This window comes from Tenrec ecaudatus, chromosome X, assembly GCF_050624435.1.
Source record: "Tenrec ecaudatus isolate mTenEca1 chromosome X, mTenEca1.hap1, whole genome shotgun sequence".
In the NCBI taxonomy this organism is placed as follows: Eukaryota; Metazoa; Chordata; class Mammalia; order Afrosoricida; family Tenrecidae; genus Tenrec; species Tenrec ecaudatus.
Window position 1 is genome coordinate 18,568,318 of NC_134548.1, and position 17,799 is coordinate 18,586,116.

At 42.8% G+C, this 17,799-nt stretch overlaps 1 protein-coding gene across 1 annotated transcript in view; it reads left to right on the forward strand.

Annotated features, from left to right (window-relative positions):
• Window positions 1-17,799, forward strand: part of MBTPS2 (membrane bound transcription factor peptidase, site 2) — a 60,344-nt gene that overhangs the window by 35,523 nt on the left and 7,022 nt on the right. The window contains exons 6-8 of the mRNA XM_075539509.1: window positions 9,764-9,882; window positions 11,887-12,067; window positions 17,188-17,282. Of these exons, the coding sequence (XP_075395624.1) occupies window positions 9,764-9,882; window positions 11,887-12,067; window positions 17,188-17,282 (395 nt within the window). The remainder of the gene's footprint in view (window positions 1-9,763; window positions 9,883-11,886; window positions 12,068-17,187; window positions 17,283-17,799) is intronic.

Consider the following 17,799-nt stretch of genomic DNA (forward strand, 5'->3'; position numbering starts at 1 on the left):
ATTAATACAAACTCACTCCGTTTTAATGCACTTGTCTTTTGAGACAGCCTTTCCATTTCTGGGCAGTTTTCCACACCTTAAACAGGCAGGTTTTATTTCGAGCGAGAACAGCGTGACCAGCGTTAGTAATGGCCGCATTGTTAAGGCAAAGGTAAAAAGTGATAAGTTAGCATTTGTTGGAAACAACAAATATATAAATTTGTAAAATGGATTACTCCATAGCAGATCTAAGAAAAGGGATAGCGATGAACTGATAATTATGGAAACTCAAAAAAACTAATGCCACCAAGTCAATTCCTGCTCATGACGACCCTATAGGACAGGACAGAACTGCCTCTGTGGGTTTAGAAGACTATAACTGTTTACTGGAATAGAAAGCCTCATCTTTCTCCCAAAATTATGGAAAAATGTGTTTTAAAATCTATCAGCAAAAAAACAAAACACAGTATCTAGTAAACACTTTATACCATTAGTGTTTTTAAAAGATGATCAAGTGGACATATTGGGAAAAATCATGTATCTAGTGTGTCCTGGACCAGATTTGGTCTAGATCAGCGGTCAGCAAACTTTTGAGGCGGAAGATCCAATCCTGCCCTTCATAACAATTTAAAATTATTTAAGAGCCATAAATACATTTTTATAAATAAATGTAATCACCGTTAGCTGAATAATGATCTTTAAAATGTTTCCATTTTACTTCAGCTCCACATGTATTTACCCAAAGAGCCAACTCTAGGTCTAGATATTTCTGGAATTTAAGAACCTAGCACACTTTAAAGGGACAAACAACAGAGGAACATTTTACAGTGGTAATATGGTACATAAAACATCTATTTGCTAGATATTTGCTGTAATAACAGTAAGAGTGACTTAAACTCAAATTCATCAAACATTGGGAAGAGGGAAGAAATGGGGAGCTGATATCAGGGGCTCAAGTTGGAAGAGAATGCTTTGAAAATGATGGCGGCATATTTGCAAATGTGCTTGACACACTGGATGAATGTATGGATTGTGATAAGAGATGCACGAGCCGCCAATAAAAGTAAGGAAAAAAACCATTCTGAATGCAAAGTTCAGGGCTAATGTAATAATTAAGTGGTTCTGGGAGCTCAGGCCTTTTCTGTCTGATGAGCTCTGCAAGCCCCAACTTGCAACTCCAGCTTCCTCCATCATAGCTACATTCCAACCAGCAGAGAAGGGGCGTCCCCATCACTTCCAAATCCACTGCCACTGAGGCCATGCCGGCTCAGAGCAGCACTAGAGTACGGGGTACAACTGCCCTTGTAAGTTTCCGAGAGTAACTTTATGTGAGTAGAAAGCCCGTCTTTTGCCCAAACTTCTCATACCTTGTCTGAAATGCAGTCATGAAGTGTCTAGGGACATAGCTAGGTTAAAATGCATTGGTTCTCAAGTAGTGGTGTCACCCTCCTGGGAATGGTTGGAATGGAATTTGGTGCGGGGTAGCTCTTTCTATGACTGCGAGCACTCATGACACAGTTGGTGGGAGCCCGGAATGCTGCAATGGGTGGGCCTCACACTGGTCAAAGTGCTAGTACTGTGCCCTCACCCCCTCCCACCCCACCCTGCCAAGAACTATAATAGAGAAGGAGATGAATAAGTATGTGAAGACATTATCCCCACTGTCGAGTCCATTCTGATTCATAGTGATCCTCTAGAACAGGGTCGAATTGCCCCCTTTGGGTTTCTGCGGCTATATATCACACTGGAAAACAAAGGCACTGGACCATGACACATAAACTGGCCATGCCACCAACAGAAGCTATGAGAGAGGCATGGGATGTTTTCTTCCTCAGAGACCCCAGAAAAGACCAGCCTTGATTTCAGACTCCTACCCGCGAGAACTGTGAGGGGATACATTTCTGTCGTCTTAAGCTACCCAGTTTCTGGTGGTTTATTAGCAGCCCTTGACAATGAACAGAGCTCCCTTGCTGCCTTCATTACAGCCCTGGATCTTCATGTCCCCCAAACCCATGATAGCATTCTTCAACCCTGGGTTCTAAAGTGTCCGATGGTTTACTCTCATCCCAGGAGCACTGCTTACGATGTAAACCACAGTAAAAACCTGTCCTCGGTTTCATTCATGTAAACCAGTGCTATTTCTTGTTGTTTGTCTCATGTTTGAAAAGAACTTGTCACTAAAGACTCCAACTCCATTTCAGTCTTTTCCTCCCTTTTTTGCAAGCGGGTGCTTAAGGAAGCATGCCGTCTATACTTACACACTCCATCTCCACAAATGAAATCAACAGTATCCTGTTAATCCCTCCATATGTGTGATTGGCTCTTTCCACCCCCATCCTGCGCTCCCGGTACCCGCCCTGTCCCTGGCCTCCTAGTGATCAAAGACTTGTCCTTTGGTGTCTAAACCACGTTTCTTTTTCTTTCCTTACAATAATGGTGTCATGCAATATTAATCTTAGGTAAGATTGACTAAGTTTGCAAAGCAGAGTGTTCTGTATATTTGTCCATGCCTTGCAGTGTTTAAAGAGTACGGTTTCTTCCTAACTGCTCTTTTATTTAAAGAATGCAAGCAAGAGAAGGCATGCCACCGACGCTATTTAACAGTGTAAAACCCAAAGAGGGAGAGACATGACATACAGATGTTTTGTTTAAAATGTTATAGCTAAGGCGTTCTGCTTCCCAGGTTCTGTCTGCCTCACTTGGCGCCACTCGGAGCCCTGCACCGTGTGCAGTGCTCGGCTTACAGCAACTACCGGCTTCCAAGTGCGCGCCTTCTTGCCCGCCTTCTCGGCGTTTCTTCTGTGCGCGCCCCTGCCGCCCCCTGGGAGCCTGCGAACCTGGCCTCGCTGCAGGTGCCGCCACTGCTCATGGAGAATGTGGCGTCACACCCAGCTGAACAATCTGCAGTGGTGCCCAGCCCTGCTCGGTTGCCCGTGCAACCAGTTTGGGCATCAGGAGAATGTCCCAAGCGAAGAGATTCTGAATTCCCTCAAGCACGTCCAACCTGGCGGCGAGTTCGAGCCCCACTTCTCAGTGTGTGAGAAGGGTGAGGTGAATGGCACCAATGCACGTCCGCTCTTCACCTTTCCTCCAGGAGGCCTTGCGGGCGCCCAGCGGGGACGCCACCACCCTCCTGACGGAACCCAAGCTTATCTATCACGTGGTGGCCTGTGTGCCGCAACAACATCACTTGGAACGTCAAAGCTGAGATGGTGCGCGCGGGCGCAGGGACAGCCGCTGCTTCCTCGCCATCCCCGTGGAGGCGGCCATCCATGCCTTGCTTGCCAAGGGCCCCCGCAGGGCACACTGCCCTCCCGCAGGCTGCCTTTCCGGAGGAGTTCCTCAATGAGGGTGTTCCAAACCCAAGCGGAGGACCACCTGATGTCCAGGAAAGCCCCCGCAGGTGGGCACTAGTCCTGCCCAGCCCAGCCCCGCCTCCCCGACCAAGACAAAGTTCCGTGAGTACGGAGAATCAAATAAAAAAATGATTTAGCTAGATGAGCGGGTATTTTTAAAAAGCGGACAAAGACTCCACTGGGCGGAGCTTTTGAAGTACGCGGGTTTTTTTCCCACTGAGCCGAGCTTTCGTAGTTCGCATTTTTCCCACTAGGTGAGCTTGCCACAACTCATTCTGAGTCAACGCACCTAGTGGCATCGCCTAGGAAGGTTCTCTCTGGTCACAGTGAGTTTTTTTGTAAAAGCAGCTTTGCTCGAACCTCAGTTTGTTTTGTTTTGTTTTTTTTGATGGCCGATTGAAGAGAACAGCTTGCGGCCGTGAAATTTTGTTTTGTGCTTGGGAAAAATGCCGCAGAAACTGCTGTGATGTTGAACACAGCTTACAAGGACAGCGCTATGGGAAAAACTTAAAATGTATGAGTGGTTTTCTCATTTCAAAAAAGGTGAAATGTCTATTGATGGCAAACCTCATGCTGGACGTCTGTCAACTTCCCAACTGGACAAAAATATCACTCGTTTCACCAGGTCAGACTGTTAATCAAAGCTTTCTATTTAAGGTTCTGAAAAGATTGCTTAACAGTGTGCAACCAAAAAAGGCCTTATTTGTGGGGGGAAAGGGACTGGTTTTACCCCTACGACAATGCACCTGCTCTTGCAACCATCTCAGGGCTCCAATTTTTGGCAAAAAAAACAAACCCAAAAAACAGCATGCCTCTCTTGCCCCACACACATGCTTCACCCGACCTCGCTCCGTCTGACTTCTTTTTGTTTTGGAGAATGCAGAGGGACATGAAAGAACAACGATTTGAGAACAGAAGAAGTGAAGGAAAAAAACGAGGGAGGTACTCTCAGCCATGCAAACAGACGAATTTGAAAAATGTTTCCAAGAATGGAATCGCAGATTTGACATATGTGTAATGGAGAGTACTTTGAAGGTGATAAGGTTGTTTTGTGAAAAAACATATAAATACATAGTTTTGGGGGGAAATTCCGGTTTTGGGATATCCCCTTATATACCAAATTTTCATTGTGCTTTTCAGTGAACTAATTCAGCAAAGGTAGTGGTTTTTAATTTTCTTTTCTCATTTCTTTTTAGTATTTTTCTTTATAAATGCATTTCCCTTTCATGATGCTTTGTGTGTGTGTGTGTGTGTGTGTTTATTGTTTGTTGCTTTAGCTTTAGAGTCATAATGTAGGGCACTTATTCTACATAATCATTCACCAGTGCTGCTCGCCCTGTAATTTAATTCATCAAAATCAAAACTTTTTTTTTAAAGTGCTACTTGGGTTTCTGCTTCCCAATTCAGCAAGAATGTTTTTTAAGAATTTTTTTTCACTCCATCTTAACTTTTTTTAGTGTTTTATAGTGAATTGAGTGAAGGTTTATACAGGAAATCAGTTTTTAATCCAACAATTCATGCACATTTTGTTACATATCATTGATTGCAACACTCACCATATAACATCACTTATCCCACTTCCTCCCTCTATTTCCTATTTCCATTTCACCTTCTTTCCTAACCCTTCCTTCTGAACTTTGTACTTGGAAAAATGCTAATTTATGCTGCTTAATTATTCTGCAGAGTGCGTACTTCACTAGTGTTTTGGTTCACTTCATAGACATCAGTATTATTTGCCGAAAAACTGAGTCTTAGGGTTTTGTGCAGTTCCAGGCCTGAAGGGTGACTAGGGGCCATAATCCCAGGGATTCCACCCATCTGTGTCTAACCAGTAAGCCTGGTCTTTTTATGATTTTGAATTTATTCCACTTTTCTCCCCCCACTCTATCCAGGATCCTATTAGAATTAGATCATATTATTCTAATAAGATCCTTTGCAGATAAATTGGTAGTAGTAAAATTTTAGATTTTCTGATCCCAGAATTGTAGAGGCTGGGCTTCAAATGGTCTCTTAGTCCACTGGACTTAATTTTTTTCCATACGTCTTCAATTATCTGTACTCCACACAGGAAGACACTGAGTTGCCCCTTAAATGCCTGTTCAAAAGCTTTTAAGATCCCAATCACAGCTCGCCAAAGTAGGGTGTAAAATATATTAGTTGACGTTGGTCTTCCCTGATGCTATGTCCTGAGCCCCCCGGCCTATGGATTCATGTCCTCAAAGTGTTTGGTTTTGGCTAAGGCATTTTCATAATTTTACTCCCTGTATGCTCTATTGTATTCATGGATATATTTGCAGCAAAGAACAAGATATGTGGAAATATAATTTTGTCAGACTTACATGTACATATATGTATATTCATGAATATAGTCTCATTTTCCGTCCTACACAGCTTCAATTGTTAAGTATATGCTTCCACTCAGATGATTGTTATTGCGGGATTGTGAATACAGTATATTTACCTCTGTTGCTTTGAACTCATATGACTCCTCTCTGTGTCTTCCCTTATGTGCTCACTTCCCTCTTACATACGGCCTTTCCTTTACACCTGCGTTCCTATGTCTGCCCTCTGCTCTTAGAGACTTCCCTTCCCTGCCCCTCCTGCACGGGGTACCTCATGCAGTATTTGTCCTTTTGTGATTGACTCATTTCACACAGCATTCTGTCATCTAGGTCCATCCATGCTGTGAGGTGTTTCGCAGCTTCATCGTGATGACACTGTGTGTGCCATACTTGCTCCATTTTTCCCTGGATGGCCATTTCAGCTGTTTACGTATTATTGCTGCTGTGAAGAGTGCCGCGGTGAACACGAGTGTACATGCATCTGTGCGTGTCACAGAGCTTATTTCTCTAGGATATATTCCAAATAGGGGATTATTGCGTCCTGTGGTATTTCTCTTTCCAACTCCATGTGAACACCGAATACCCTGCTCCATAGTGGTTACGCTATTGTACAATTGTGCACCAGTACTCCAGTCTCTCCGCACCCTTGCCAGCTTTTTTAAGTTCTGCTATGAATGCTGGAGTGAAATGATATCACACTGTTTGCATGAGCACCTGTCTAAAGGAGTCCTGGTAGTGTAATGACTACGAGTTGGGCTGTGAGCCGCATGCTTAGCAGTCTCTAAACCACCAGCAGATCTGGGGGAAGAAAGACTGGGTTTTCTCCCTTAAGCAGTTAGAGACTCAGAAACCCATGGGCTAGGGGCGGGAAGGGTGAGGGCTGTTGAAATGAGTCAGCATTGACTGGAAGGCAGTGGGTTGGTTGGCAATGGATAATAACCATGAGCATTTCTTCATGGGCTTGTTTACCACCGGTGGCAGTTGGATTTTATGTCAACTTGACCCAGTGTAGATGTGTAAGGGTAGAGTCACAGCTGGATGATGCCACCTTGGAGTTGTGGCCTTTTTTGTAAGAGCGAGAGTGAGGAATTATTTTCCTCTCTCGGGTCCTTGGCCTTCCCACTTCCGGGGACTGTGTGACTCCCTCCAGGGGTGGCCCCATGTAGGCCACTGGGGAGGAAAGCTATTGGCCCCCTGACATGCTCCCGCCAACCTTAGGTCCATGTGACCGTGTACCCACTGGCTTGTGATCTCCCTGTATCCTGCTTCACCTTTCTGTGTCATTGGCCTTGGGTGATATGAGTCTAAAGAGAACTCCAGCTCGCATAGGAACCATGGGCTGGAGTTGGGCTGGGCTGGAATACCTTCTTGACACAAAGTTCGTTTTTATTCATATATGAGTGTCGCTGGTTTTGTTTCTCTAAACAACCAAGCCCGACCCACCACCTGAATATCTCCTCTGGTGAAGTGTCTGTGTATGTCGTCTGCCCATTTTTAATTGGAGTGTCTGTCTTTTTGTTGTTGAGATGTTGACATTTTTTATAAATGTCACTATGGGTTTTAGAGATTCGAGATTTAAATTTTAATTAGAGATTAGAGATCTCTACTTTTAGAGATTAGTTCCTTTGCCAAAGTTGTTTCTAGTTTTTGATGTCAGTTTACTCTTTCACTGAATTCTTTTGATGCACAAAAACCAAACTCATAAGTGTCTGATCTTTAGGAATCCCAGTCATCTATTTTGTTCTTTGCTGTTTGTGAATTTTCAATTGTGTTTGATAGTGTACCTAGGCTGAGCTCTAAAGGGCTTCAAAAAATTCATTAAAAAGCAGAATGAAAAGAAAATGGAATTTCCCCACAAACTTTTTGAAGCCACCTCATCTGGTTCGTTTCTTTTTTCTGAAAATGGCTGCTACCTAGCTTCGAGCACCATTTGTTAAAGAGGCTGTTTTCCTATTTAGGAAATAGGCTCTTCCCTAGTTAAGAGTTTCGGTCCTCTGACAAACATCCGCTGTCCCTAGGTAGATGGATTTACTTCTGGGCTCTCAATTCTGTCCCATTGGTCTATGTGTCTGTCATTGGACCACTACCGGACTCTTTTGACTTTTGAGATCAGGAGGTGTGAGGTCCCCTGCTTTGCTTATGTGGTTAGTATTTACATCTTTTCAGAGAATGATTTTGGAATCTGGATCGGATTTGTTTCATATATATAGATTGCTGTGGGAAACAGAGACATTGTCATGATGTTAAATCTTTTTATCTCTGCACATGGTATATTCTTCCATTTATATAGGTCTCTTGGTTTCCTGTAATGTTCCGTAGTATTCCTTGTATAGGTCTGTTTTTGTGCTTAGATTTATTCCAAAGTGTTTCATCTTTTTGCTGGCTATCGTAAATGGTACTATATTTCCTTAGTTCCCTTTCAGGGTTCTCTTTGTTAGCGATAAAGAATCCAGCTGTTCTATCATGTGCAAATAAAGATAATCTTACCTCTTTCCAGTTTGGATGCCCTTTATTTCCATTTCTTTCCGTCTAGCCTTAGCTAAGACTTCCAGCACAGTATTGAATAAATGGTGATAAGGGCATCCTTGGCTGGTTCACATTCTCAAGGAGTATGCTTCCAGTCGCTCTCTGTTGAAACTATTCTTAGCTGTTGGTTTTGTATGAACTTACTGCCAGTGAGTCGATGCCAACTCATACAGCGACCCTATAGGACAGGTTAGAACTGCCCCCTGCAAGTTTCTGAGACTGGAACTCTGGGAGCTGGCTTCTGGTTTTGAACTGCTGACCTTGTGAATCGCAGTCAAATACATAACCACTATGCTACCCTGGCTCCTTTGGTTTTGTATACATGCCCTGCATTATATTCTATTCCAATATGGTTGAATGATTTTATCAGGAATGGTTACTGGATTTTATCAAATGCCTTTTCTAAGTCAATTGATAAGGTCATGGGGTCCTTTCCCTTCGTGTGGAATGTTACTGTATATACTTATATGGTATATGCATTTTCCGTATAAGCTGGCCCAAATATTCAACCGAGGGACCTAATTTTACCACAAAACTGCATTAAAAATGAGCCCCAAAACTTGGCTTATACACGACTACATATGGTATGTTGATTGTTTTTCTAATGTTGAATCATCCATACATGTCTAGTATGAATCCCGCTTGGTCGTGTTGTGTTATTATTAATTTTTCCTTTTCACCAAAAATGTGTTTGATAATGTCTTAAGACATCACACCATGTTTGACTTGCATACTTTGCAAAACTAAAAAGAGTATACTGTTGAGGAAGGAGCCACGGCTTCATCAGATTTCCTGGAAGTTTGTCATGTCCTTCGGTAGTCGCATCACTCGCTTCTGAAGAGCTCTTTGTGCCACCGTCCTCTCCTTGGTCCTCCATCCTTCCCCCTTTGTGTTAGGCTGGGTTCCAGAGTTGTAGAAACAGACCCGCCCAGTCTGAGTTCTGTGGGTCAGATGTTAAAGCTGGAAGCTTCATGTAGCTTTGGAGGGTGATGAGCTCAAGGTGGGCAGGAATACCACAGGCTGATATCAGGCTGCAGTGGTGTATGAATCCAGGGTCAGCAGGTCATACGTGTGACTGGAAAGAAGAATGAATCCAAGATCACCAAGTTAGATGGTAGGATGCTGATGGCTCCCGGGATCAACAGGTCTTATGGCAGGCTATTGAGGGAGATGCAGGACCCAGACCCAGCAGCCAGCAAGAAAGCTTTCCTACAGTTTTCACTTATAAAGGAAGTAGACCACACCCCTGAGGAAACTTCCTTTCCTTACATTGGGGCTTCGACTGAGTTAAGGGGATTATTACTATTTTTAATACGTTGCTGGGTACTACTGGCTAGGCTTTTGTTGAGAATTTTTGTGGTCTTTGTAATGTGGTATTACTATGCTTGTTTTTAGATTTCGGTACTGAAATGAGGGGAAGGGGGTTCTAAGTAAGCTTCCGTTGCACTAATAAGTACTTATCTGCCCCATAGTTGCTTCCGGTCACTTTGCTAATGTACCAGAATGCCCCATATTGTTCGTCCCTCAGGCTGAGCTTGTCCTTTTTTTCTGTCTCTTCAGGTATCTGGCATAATTTTGTCCTTGCACTTGTGGGCATTTTAGCCCTTGTTCTCCTCCCAGTGATCCTCTTGCCATTTTACTACACCGGAGTCGGTGTTCTTATCACTGAAGTGGCTGAGGTAAGTAAGGATTCCCGGGCACGTTCTTTTACCAGATTTATGATGTGATGTCACGAGCTTTACATCTCATTTTCCTACTATGCAGCATGCTTGGTTTCTTATGAAGATGTTACGAGAGTCCTTTGAAATCTAACAAATAATGGTGCGAAACACATTTAAAAACAAATAAACTCACTGCCACCGAGTTGATTCTTTTGCACAGCGACCCTATAGGACAGAGTGGAATTGCCCCTGTGGATTTCTGATTTTTCTATAAATCATTTGAGGAGTAGAAAGACCCATCTCTAGTGCAGTGGTTCTCAACCTGTGGGTCGAGACCGCTTTGGGGGCCGAATAACCCTTTCCCAGGGGTCCCCCGGTTCCTAACAATAGCAAAGTGACAGTGATGAAGTAATGACGAAAAACATTTTATGGTTGGGGGCTCACCACCACATGAGGAACGGTATTCAAGGATTGCAACATTAGGAAGGTTGAGAACCACTGCTCTAGTGGGTTTGAGAACCACTAACCTTGTGCTTAACAGCCCCACCCACTACTCCACCAAAGTGAAACACATTTGCTTTTATAAAATACCCATGAGAACTATTTTTGTCCTGAATTGCAAAAATGCTCATGATAATTTTCTCCTTGAATTTTTTTTGGGCGGGGACGTGTGTCGATTTGCCTTTCCTGTTAATGTTTGTATCTCTGCTTCTCCATCAGTTGTATTTGCATCCACCTAATGAGCAAGAGAGGTGAATGCTGAGCTCGCCAGCCAGAACAGCTAGTGAGAGTTGATGTTGATGTTTCCCCTCTGGGTTTCACTCCCTTAGACAGTAATTACGATGGTGGCTTCGGAGCTGATGTTCTCGCCTGAGAGAGTGGAAAATTACTGAGCCATTGTGTGAGCTTATGTGATTTATTGTGCTGACAGTATTGTCTGCATATTAGGACAGTGTTTATATAAGGACTGGCTCTATAATTTTGTATTGTATTAGCATTTTTTGGTTTCTTTTTTGTATTAGCATTTTTCGTGTGTGCTGCGTAAAAGTGTTTGCAGCACAGGAGTCTCCCATGCGAAATTGATGCAGAATTTGTTCTGTGACATTGGTTTCGCTCCCCATAACGTGTCAGCACTTTCTCCATTCCCACCCCTCCAGTTTCCCTGGCCCTTCTTGCTGTCTCAACAAACAAATGCGGCTGGTTGGGTTTCCTGTACTTGATTGTTCTAAGGATCACAGTCCTCCCAAGTTTGTTTGCTTTAAATAGGTCATTGTATTATGTGGCTGCAAGCGGACCTCCACAAGTGGCCTCCGTTTCAGGTTAAAAAGGTTGTTTTAGGGCAATAGTCTCCGATTCCTCCAATCAGTCTTGTAAGTATGGTCTTTTTAGGAATATGACTTTTGTTTTACATTTACCCCACTTTGTCCAAGACCCTCTATTGTGTCCTTGTTCACAATCCTTGGACCTAGTAGCTGGGGAGCATGTCGTTCTGGTCTCAGGGTAGAAGAGGCTGTGGTTGGCATGGACCATTATTCCACTGGACTAATTTCTTCCTTGATTCTTCTATTTCTTTCACTCGCCTTTGCTCCAGATAGAAAGAGACCAATATTTTTATCTTAGATGGCTGCTCAAACACTACTCACCACACTAGGAAAGCAGGCGTTCGAATGACTTTTTCCACAGACACAGATACACAAATCAATTCATTAGCAATTTGGGGAAAACATTGTTATTTTAATATTCGTGGTCAGTTACCTAAAAACATTCAAAATCCTGTAGAAAGTAAATGTGTATGAGCCCCAATAAAACGATTTTTAAAAACAAAGAAAGAAAGTAAATGTTGAGTTTTATTTTGTTGAATTTCTAAGTCTGTATTCTTGGATTTAAAGCTATTGTAGCTGGATTGTTTTCTATATCATTCAAAATATTATACTTAGTTCACGCAGTGTCCTTAACCAGTGTTTGCTCGGATTCATCATCGCTCCGTTGCATGAACTAACTTTCTTTTGCCCTCTTTCCAAGGACTCACCTGCCATTGGCCCCAGAGGTCTTTTTGTGGGAGACCTTGTCACTCATCTACAGGATTGTCCTGTTACTAATGTGCAAGATTGGAACGAATGCCTCGATACCATTGCCTATGAGCCACAGATTGGTTACTGTATAAGTGCATCCACTTTACAGCAGTTAAGCTTCCCGGTTAGATGTGAGTATATTTTCTCCATGCAGTACAGTGCTTTGAGCACCGGCACTTGCCATGCACCCCTCCTTGAATTTTGTTTTGTTCTCATCTGTTCAAGGCTTATCAGTAAAGGGATCGGCCCCAATGAGTAGGCATTCTTCTTGGTAAATAGGTACCGATAAGGATCTTTCTCTTTTTATTTACCGTGTAACTTCTCACTAATTTTCATTTTATAGTGGGCATTAAAGAATCTAGTCTAATTCTTCTTTCTGCTTTCCAAAAAACTGCTGTGTTCAGTTAATATTCAAGTCCAATGATAACCAAGTAACTACTGTATGTACTTGAGTATAAGCCGACCCGATTATCTGCCGAGGCACCTAATTTTACCACAAAAACTGCATTTAAAATGTACTGAAAAACTCGGCTTATGCTCGAGTATATATGGTAAGTTCCAGTAATTAAGTACCTGCTTTAAATAATGTTTTATTTGTATCTGTATAATTCTATTAATTGATTTATATATTTATAAAAGAGAAAATGTAAATATATGCATATATGGTTCTCCTTCATTGTGACTAGAGATAAAAGAGATGACCAAATATGGTCATACAAAGTGGTTAGTAATCCAAAAGTTATTTGTGCTCAATTTAGAGTGGAATTCAGTACACATAACTAAACGTCTCGGAATTTACACTACTTGAAAGCAATGATGTGTCCGTGGGAAAATCTGACTTAGGAAGAGCTCATAAACTGTGTCAGTCAATTATGCCTATAGCCTCTTTATACCTGAACTCTCCTAGGGTAATACTATATTTTAACCATTTTTATCCGATTGTAATTGAGTAAGGTATTAATTCAACAGACTAGATGTTTTCCCTAAGAATGTCAAACAAGTAGATTTCTGGCAAATGAAAAAATTTTGCTTCAGTCACTGTATATTTTATTAAATAACTGTACATGTTAAATAACTATATTTTAGAAAATTATTGGAACCTGGTTTTTTCCTTTGGTTAATCCTTTCTCTCTCTCTCAAAAAAACAAACAACCTGCTCCATGAGGAACAGCACCAGCATAGTTTAGGCTGGGTCAATTCCACCTCTGCCTACGGAGCTTGTCCCAGCTCTCCCTGGAGACTGAGTGGCTCAGCAGTGAACGGAGACCCTGGAAGGAGACTGGTGGGACTTGAAGCCCTTTGCCCCTGGACTAGATCCCTGGGTCAGGATTGAAAGCCCAACACTTCTCCACCATTGACATTCAAACCTTCACTTTTATCCTCATTTGTGGTCCATCTGCATCTCAGTGATTTCACTCCAACTAAAAGTTAGAGCCAAGAACCTTATGGTTCCTTTGGGGAACTATTTTCCTTAAAAGTGCATTGGACCCTGATGTGAGTAACACACCCATTGCAGAGTATAAATTCGGAGTTGGCGTTGTTTTTGTTTTGAGAGCATTACTTTGAATACTCACTCACTGCCGTTGAATTTATGCTCATTCATGGCCCTATAGAGTAGAGGAGAACTGTCCCTTTCGGTTTCCTAGACTTTAAATCTTCATAGGAGTAGACCGCCTCATCTCTCTCCTCATTCTCAACCTCTAATTCTGTATGTTACACAATCCGGTAGGATAATTTAGTCATCAGACATGAATTCTTAAAATAATCTTTGATATCAAGGCAAGTGGTATAGAACATCATTTATGTATTGAATCCATATTGTCTTATCCACCTTCCATAAAGCTCTGAGGAATTACAGAAATAGCTGAGAAACCTCATGGATTTAGTTGAAAAAACAAGAAGTCCCCAAAGTATTTCAGGGCCCACACTGGTCACCATCGAGTCAGCTCCGACTTGTAGGGGCCCAGTGGACAGAGTCGAACTGCCCCTTAGGGTTTCCAAGGCAGACTTACTTATGGAAGAAACCCTGCTGGCTCAGGACATTAAGCCGTGTGCTGCCAACCCCCCGCTGCTCTTCAGTAGAGTGGTGAGGCAGTCTCATTTCCATCAAGATCTACAGCCTTGGAAACGCTCTGGGGCAGTTCTTCTCAGCCCCGTAAGGATCACTTTGAGTCTGAATGGTAATCTTTCTAGAAACAGACTTCGCAGCTGATAGGTTTAAATGACTGACCGACTTTCTAAGTAGCAGCCAAGTGCTGAACCACTGTACCCCCAGGGTTCCTTAACTATTACAGTACAGCATTCCCTTGAAACAATGACAGGCCATGTTGGGAATTGTAGGCGAGGACAGCAGACCTTGACTGAAGCTGAGAGCAAATTTCATAGCAGCCGAGCTCAAGCTGGACCTCAACCGTGAACTTAATCCCAGGAGGCCCAGCTAAAAATGAGCATCCGCTCCAGAGAGTAGACGCCATCAGGGACCTGCTAGTAATTCAGTGTAGCAAGAGGACATTTAATATGAGCTGATGGTAAGGGGATGAGAATGTGGCGCTCCTCACGTTTCTAGCTGTGGCGTTTAGACTTCATTGGGGATAGAGCAGAATGCGTGACCGGTTAAGGGTAGAGAAGTTCCACGCTCGGAGCTGCGCTTTTGGAAGATGAATCAGACGCAGTCGCCAGGTGGACAGCTTGGCATGTAATAGCAAGGTGGGGGGCAAGCAAACTTGTTAGGAGTCTGTTCCGTTGGATCAAGGGAGAAAGAATTAAAATCTGAACTCAGATGGGAACAGAGAAGAGAAAAGGAGGCGGTAAAAATTGATGAGACTTTGTGATTAGGTAGAACAGAGTTTTAGCTTGGAATGATGTTTGAAATCCTAAGTAAATTGTTTACCCTGTACCTCGTTATTGGAGCGCGGCTCAGTTCCTTAGCGCTGCCATCACAGAAATGCCACAAGCGAATGACTTTAAAGAACAGAAATTGATTTTCTCATAGTTCCGGAGGCTAAATGCGTCTGAGATAAGGACCTTCCTTGTCTTCTTCAGCTTCTCGTCACTCAAAACCAAACTCCCTGCCATTGAACATATTCCGACTTAGTGACCCTATAGGACGGAGTAGAACTGCCCCGGGGATTTCTTAGACATTAAGACTTCAAGGGACTAGAAAGCCTCCTCTTTCTGCTGCAGAGTGCTAGTGGGTTTGAACTGTTAACCTTGTGATTAGTAGGCCAACTCCTACATTCCTGGGCTTGTAGATACGTCTGCCTCTGTTGTCAGAAAGTGTCTTGACTTTTGCCTGTTTGTCTATATTCTACTCTTTTTATAACTCAGCAGTAATTAGGTTTAGGATCTATTCTACACTGGCATGGCCCCATTAACATAGCAAAAAAAGTTTCCTATGTCCACATAGGGTATATTTACTGGTAGAGGTATTTTAACACATTTGCGGGGGGAGAGTGGAGCAGAATTCATTTGATAACAAAGCGGACAAATTGATTCCAGGCACATTTGTCTGTACCCTCAAACATTCACAGATCATTTTAATACCAGAAATATTATTTGTCCTCCCCCCTCCACATTAAGTTAAATGGCCATTCAATTAAATTATGAATACAAAACTCCCCGCACACCCGCCAATTCAGAGGAAAGATGGGTGCATCGCTTACTTTGCTTTGCCTCTGTCCATTCCAGCTGCCAGTTTGCGTTGGCTGAGGAAAACTCACAATGGTATGTGACTAAGCGAGGCCCAGTGGAACCCATACAAAATGTCTTCCTCAAATAATCAACTTAAACACACATGCACACACACAAAAAAAAACCAAATTTACATACCAATAAGCAAACAGAAGTCTTTGTCTGAAATACAAGATCCGTGCAAAATGACGTTGTCTGTGAAAAAGCATTTTCTCACACGTGCTAAAGACACCCTTGGATGAGAAGAGCTTTCTGTATTGCTAGGGGCACAGCTGGGCTTTTGCTCTTGACTCTGTCTTCTTCGGCACATCTGAACATGGTCTTGGTCATGCTCCTATGCGTACAGAAGGGTAAGTCCAACTGCCCCTTGTCACATGTGAATTTCTTAGTTGTGTGCTATGGGATAGTGGTCCAGGAAACCTTCCCAAACAAAAAAGGAGGCATCATTTTCGGTCCCACCTGCGTCTATGATTTCACTTCTTTATTCTACCCCCAATACAAGTGAAGCTGTTCACCAGGGAACTTTAGAAAACAAAAATAGTTCCCCTGTTCCTACTGACTTCCAAACAAACCGGATTGTACCGACAACTGTATGTTTACCTGTGTCTTCCAAAGGGGCTGCCCTGGTTCTTTGGCTAAAGCTTCAAGATAAGCCTGTGAAGAAGAGAAGTATTTGAACACAATCGATGTCCGGAGTGAGACCCATGTCTTCTCAAACCAAACCCGCTGCCGTGGCGTCGATTCTGACTCATAGTGGCCCCTCTGAGGTTTTCAAGACTGCAAGTCTTTATAGGAGCAGACAGCCTCATCCATGTCTCCTGAGGAATTTGAACCTCCAACCTTGTGGTTAGAAGCCCAGCTTATCCCACGGCACCACCCAGGCTCCTTGCCCATCTCTTCACTCAAAACAAACTCCCTGCTCTCAAGTCCATGCCAAGTCATAGCAACCCTACCGTACAGGCTAGAACTACCGCTATGCGTTACCAAGACACTGCACCTGTTTACAACACTAGAAAACCTGACCTATCTCCCAATGAGAAGCTGGCGGATTCATACATCCGACCTTTAGGTTGCAGCCCAACCTGTAACCCCCTACCCAACTGGGACCCATCTCTTAGGCATCCCTTAAATATTTGTGCTTGACCAACTAGAGTTCTTATTGTGAAACGCATTGAGGCCCTGGAGCTGGAGCTCTTTGAGTGGGTGCGACTAACCTGTTGCTTCTTGATTTCAGATTAGACAGAGCCCTGGGTTAGTTAAACAGTTCTGTAAGCATATAATTTATATATTGTGCAATTCAGTAATTCCATCATATTAAAGACAGTTGTGCACTCATCACAATCAATTTTAAGATATTTTCTCAGTTGGGTATTTTTTTTTGTTTGATTGCTTAATGTAGAGTCAAAGTGCAATATGTTGCCATCATACTGAATTCTGAATTATACTGTTGTTTCCAAATTCTCGTGCTGTGTTACTTACTCATTTTTTTTCCTTGAAAACAAAATGTTGTTTGGAATGTAGTTCCATGTAAGGAATTCTAATGAACTGTATTTCTCTTTAGCGTACAAACGACTAGATGGTTCCATGGAATGTTGTAGCAATCACAGCCTCACGGATGTTTGCTTTTCCTACAGAAATCATTTTAATAAGCGATTGGTAAGTTGTCCCTAAAGCAGTATTGCGTCTCTGATAGAATCATTATGAAATAGGTGTAGAGCATTAAAGTGAAATCCATTACAACTTCCCCTTTGCTCCATCTATCATTTTATTAAAATCTCCATATTTCAGATGTCACCTTTTATATGCGAATCTGTAAAAAATAATATTGAGAATATTTTATTTGACCAAAATTGATCCCTTGAATCTAAGTAGACTTTGTTAGGTGTCGTCGAGTCGGTTCTGGCTCATAGCGACCCTATGGACAACAGAAGGAAGCAGTACCTGGCCTTGGGCCAGCCTCACAGTTGTTGGGTGTGAGCCCAGTAATGTAGCCACTATGTCAGCCCATTTCACCGAGGCACTTACCACCGCCAACCACCACCCCTGCTCAGTCTTGGTAGAGACTTTACCACGCATGGCGTTCTCCAAGGACTGGTCTCTCCTAACATGTCCAAAGTATGTGAATCAGTCTTGCCACACTTGCTTCTAAGTGTGCCCGAATGGTTATGGCTCC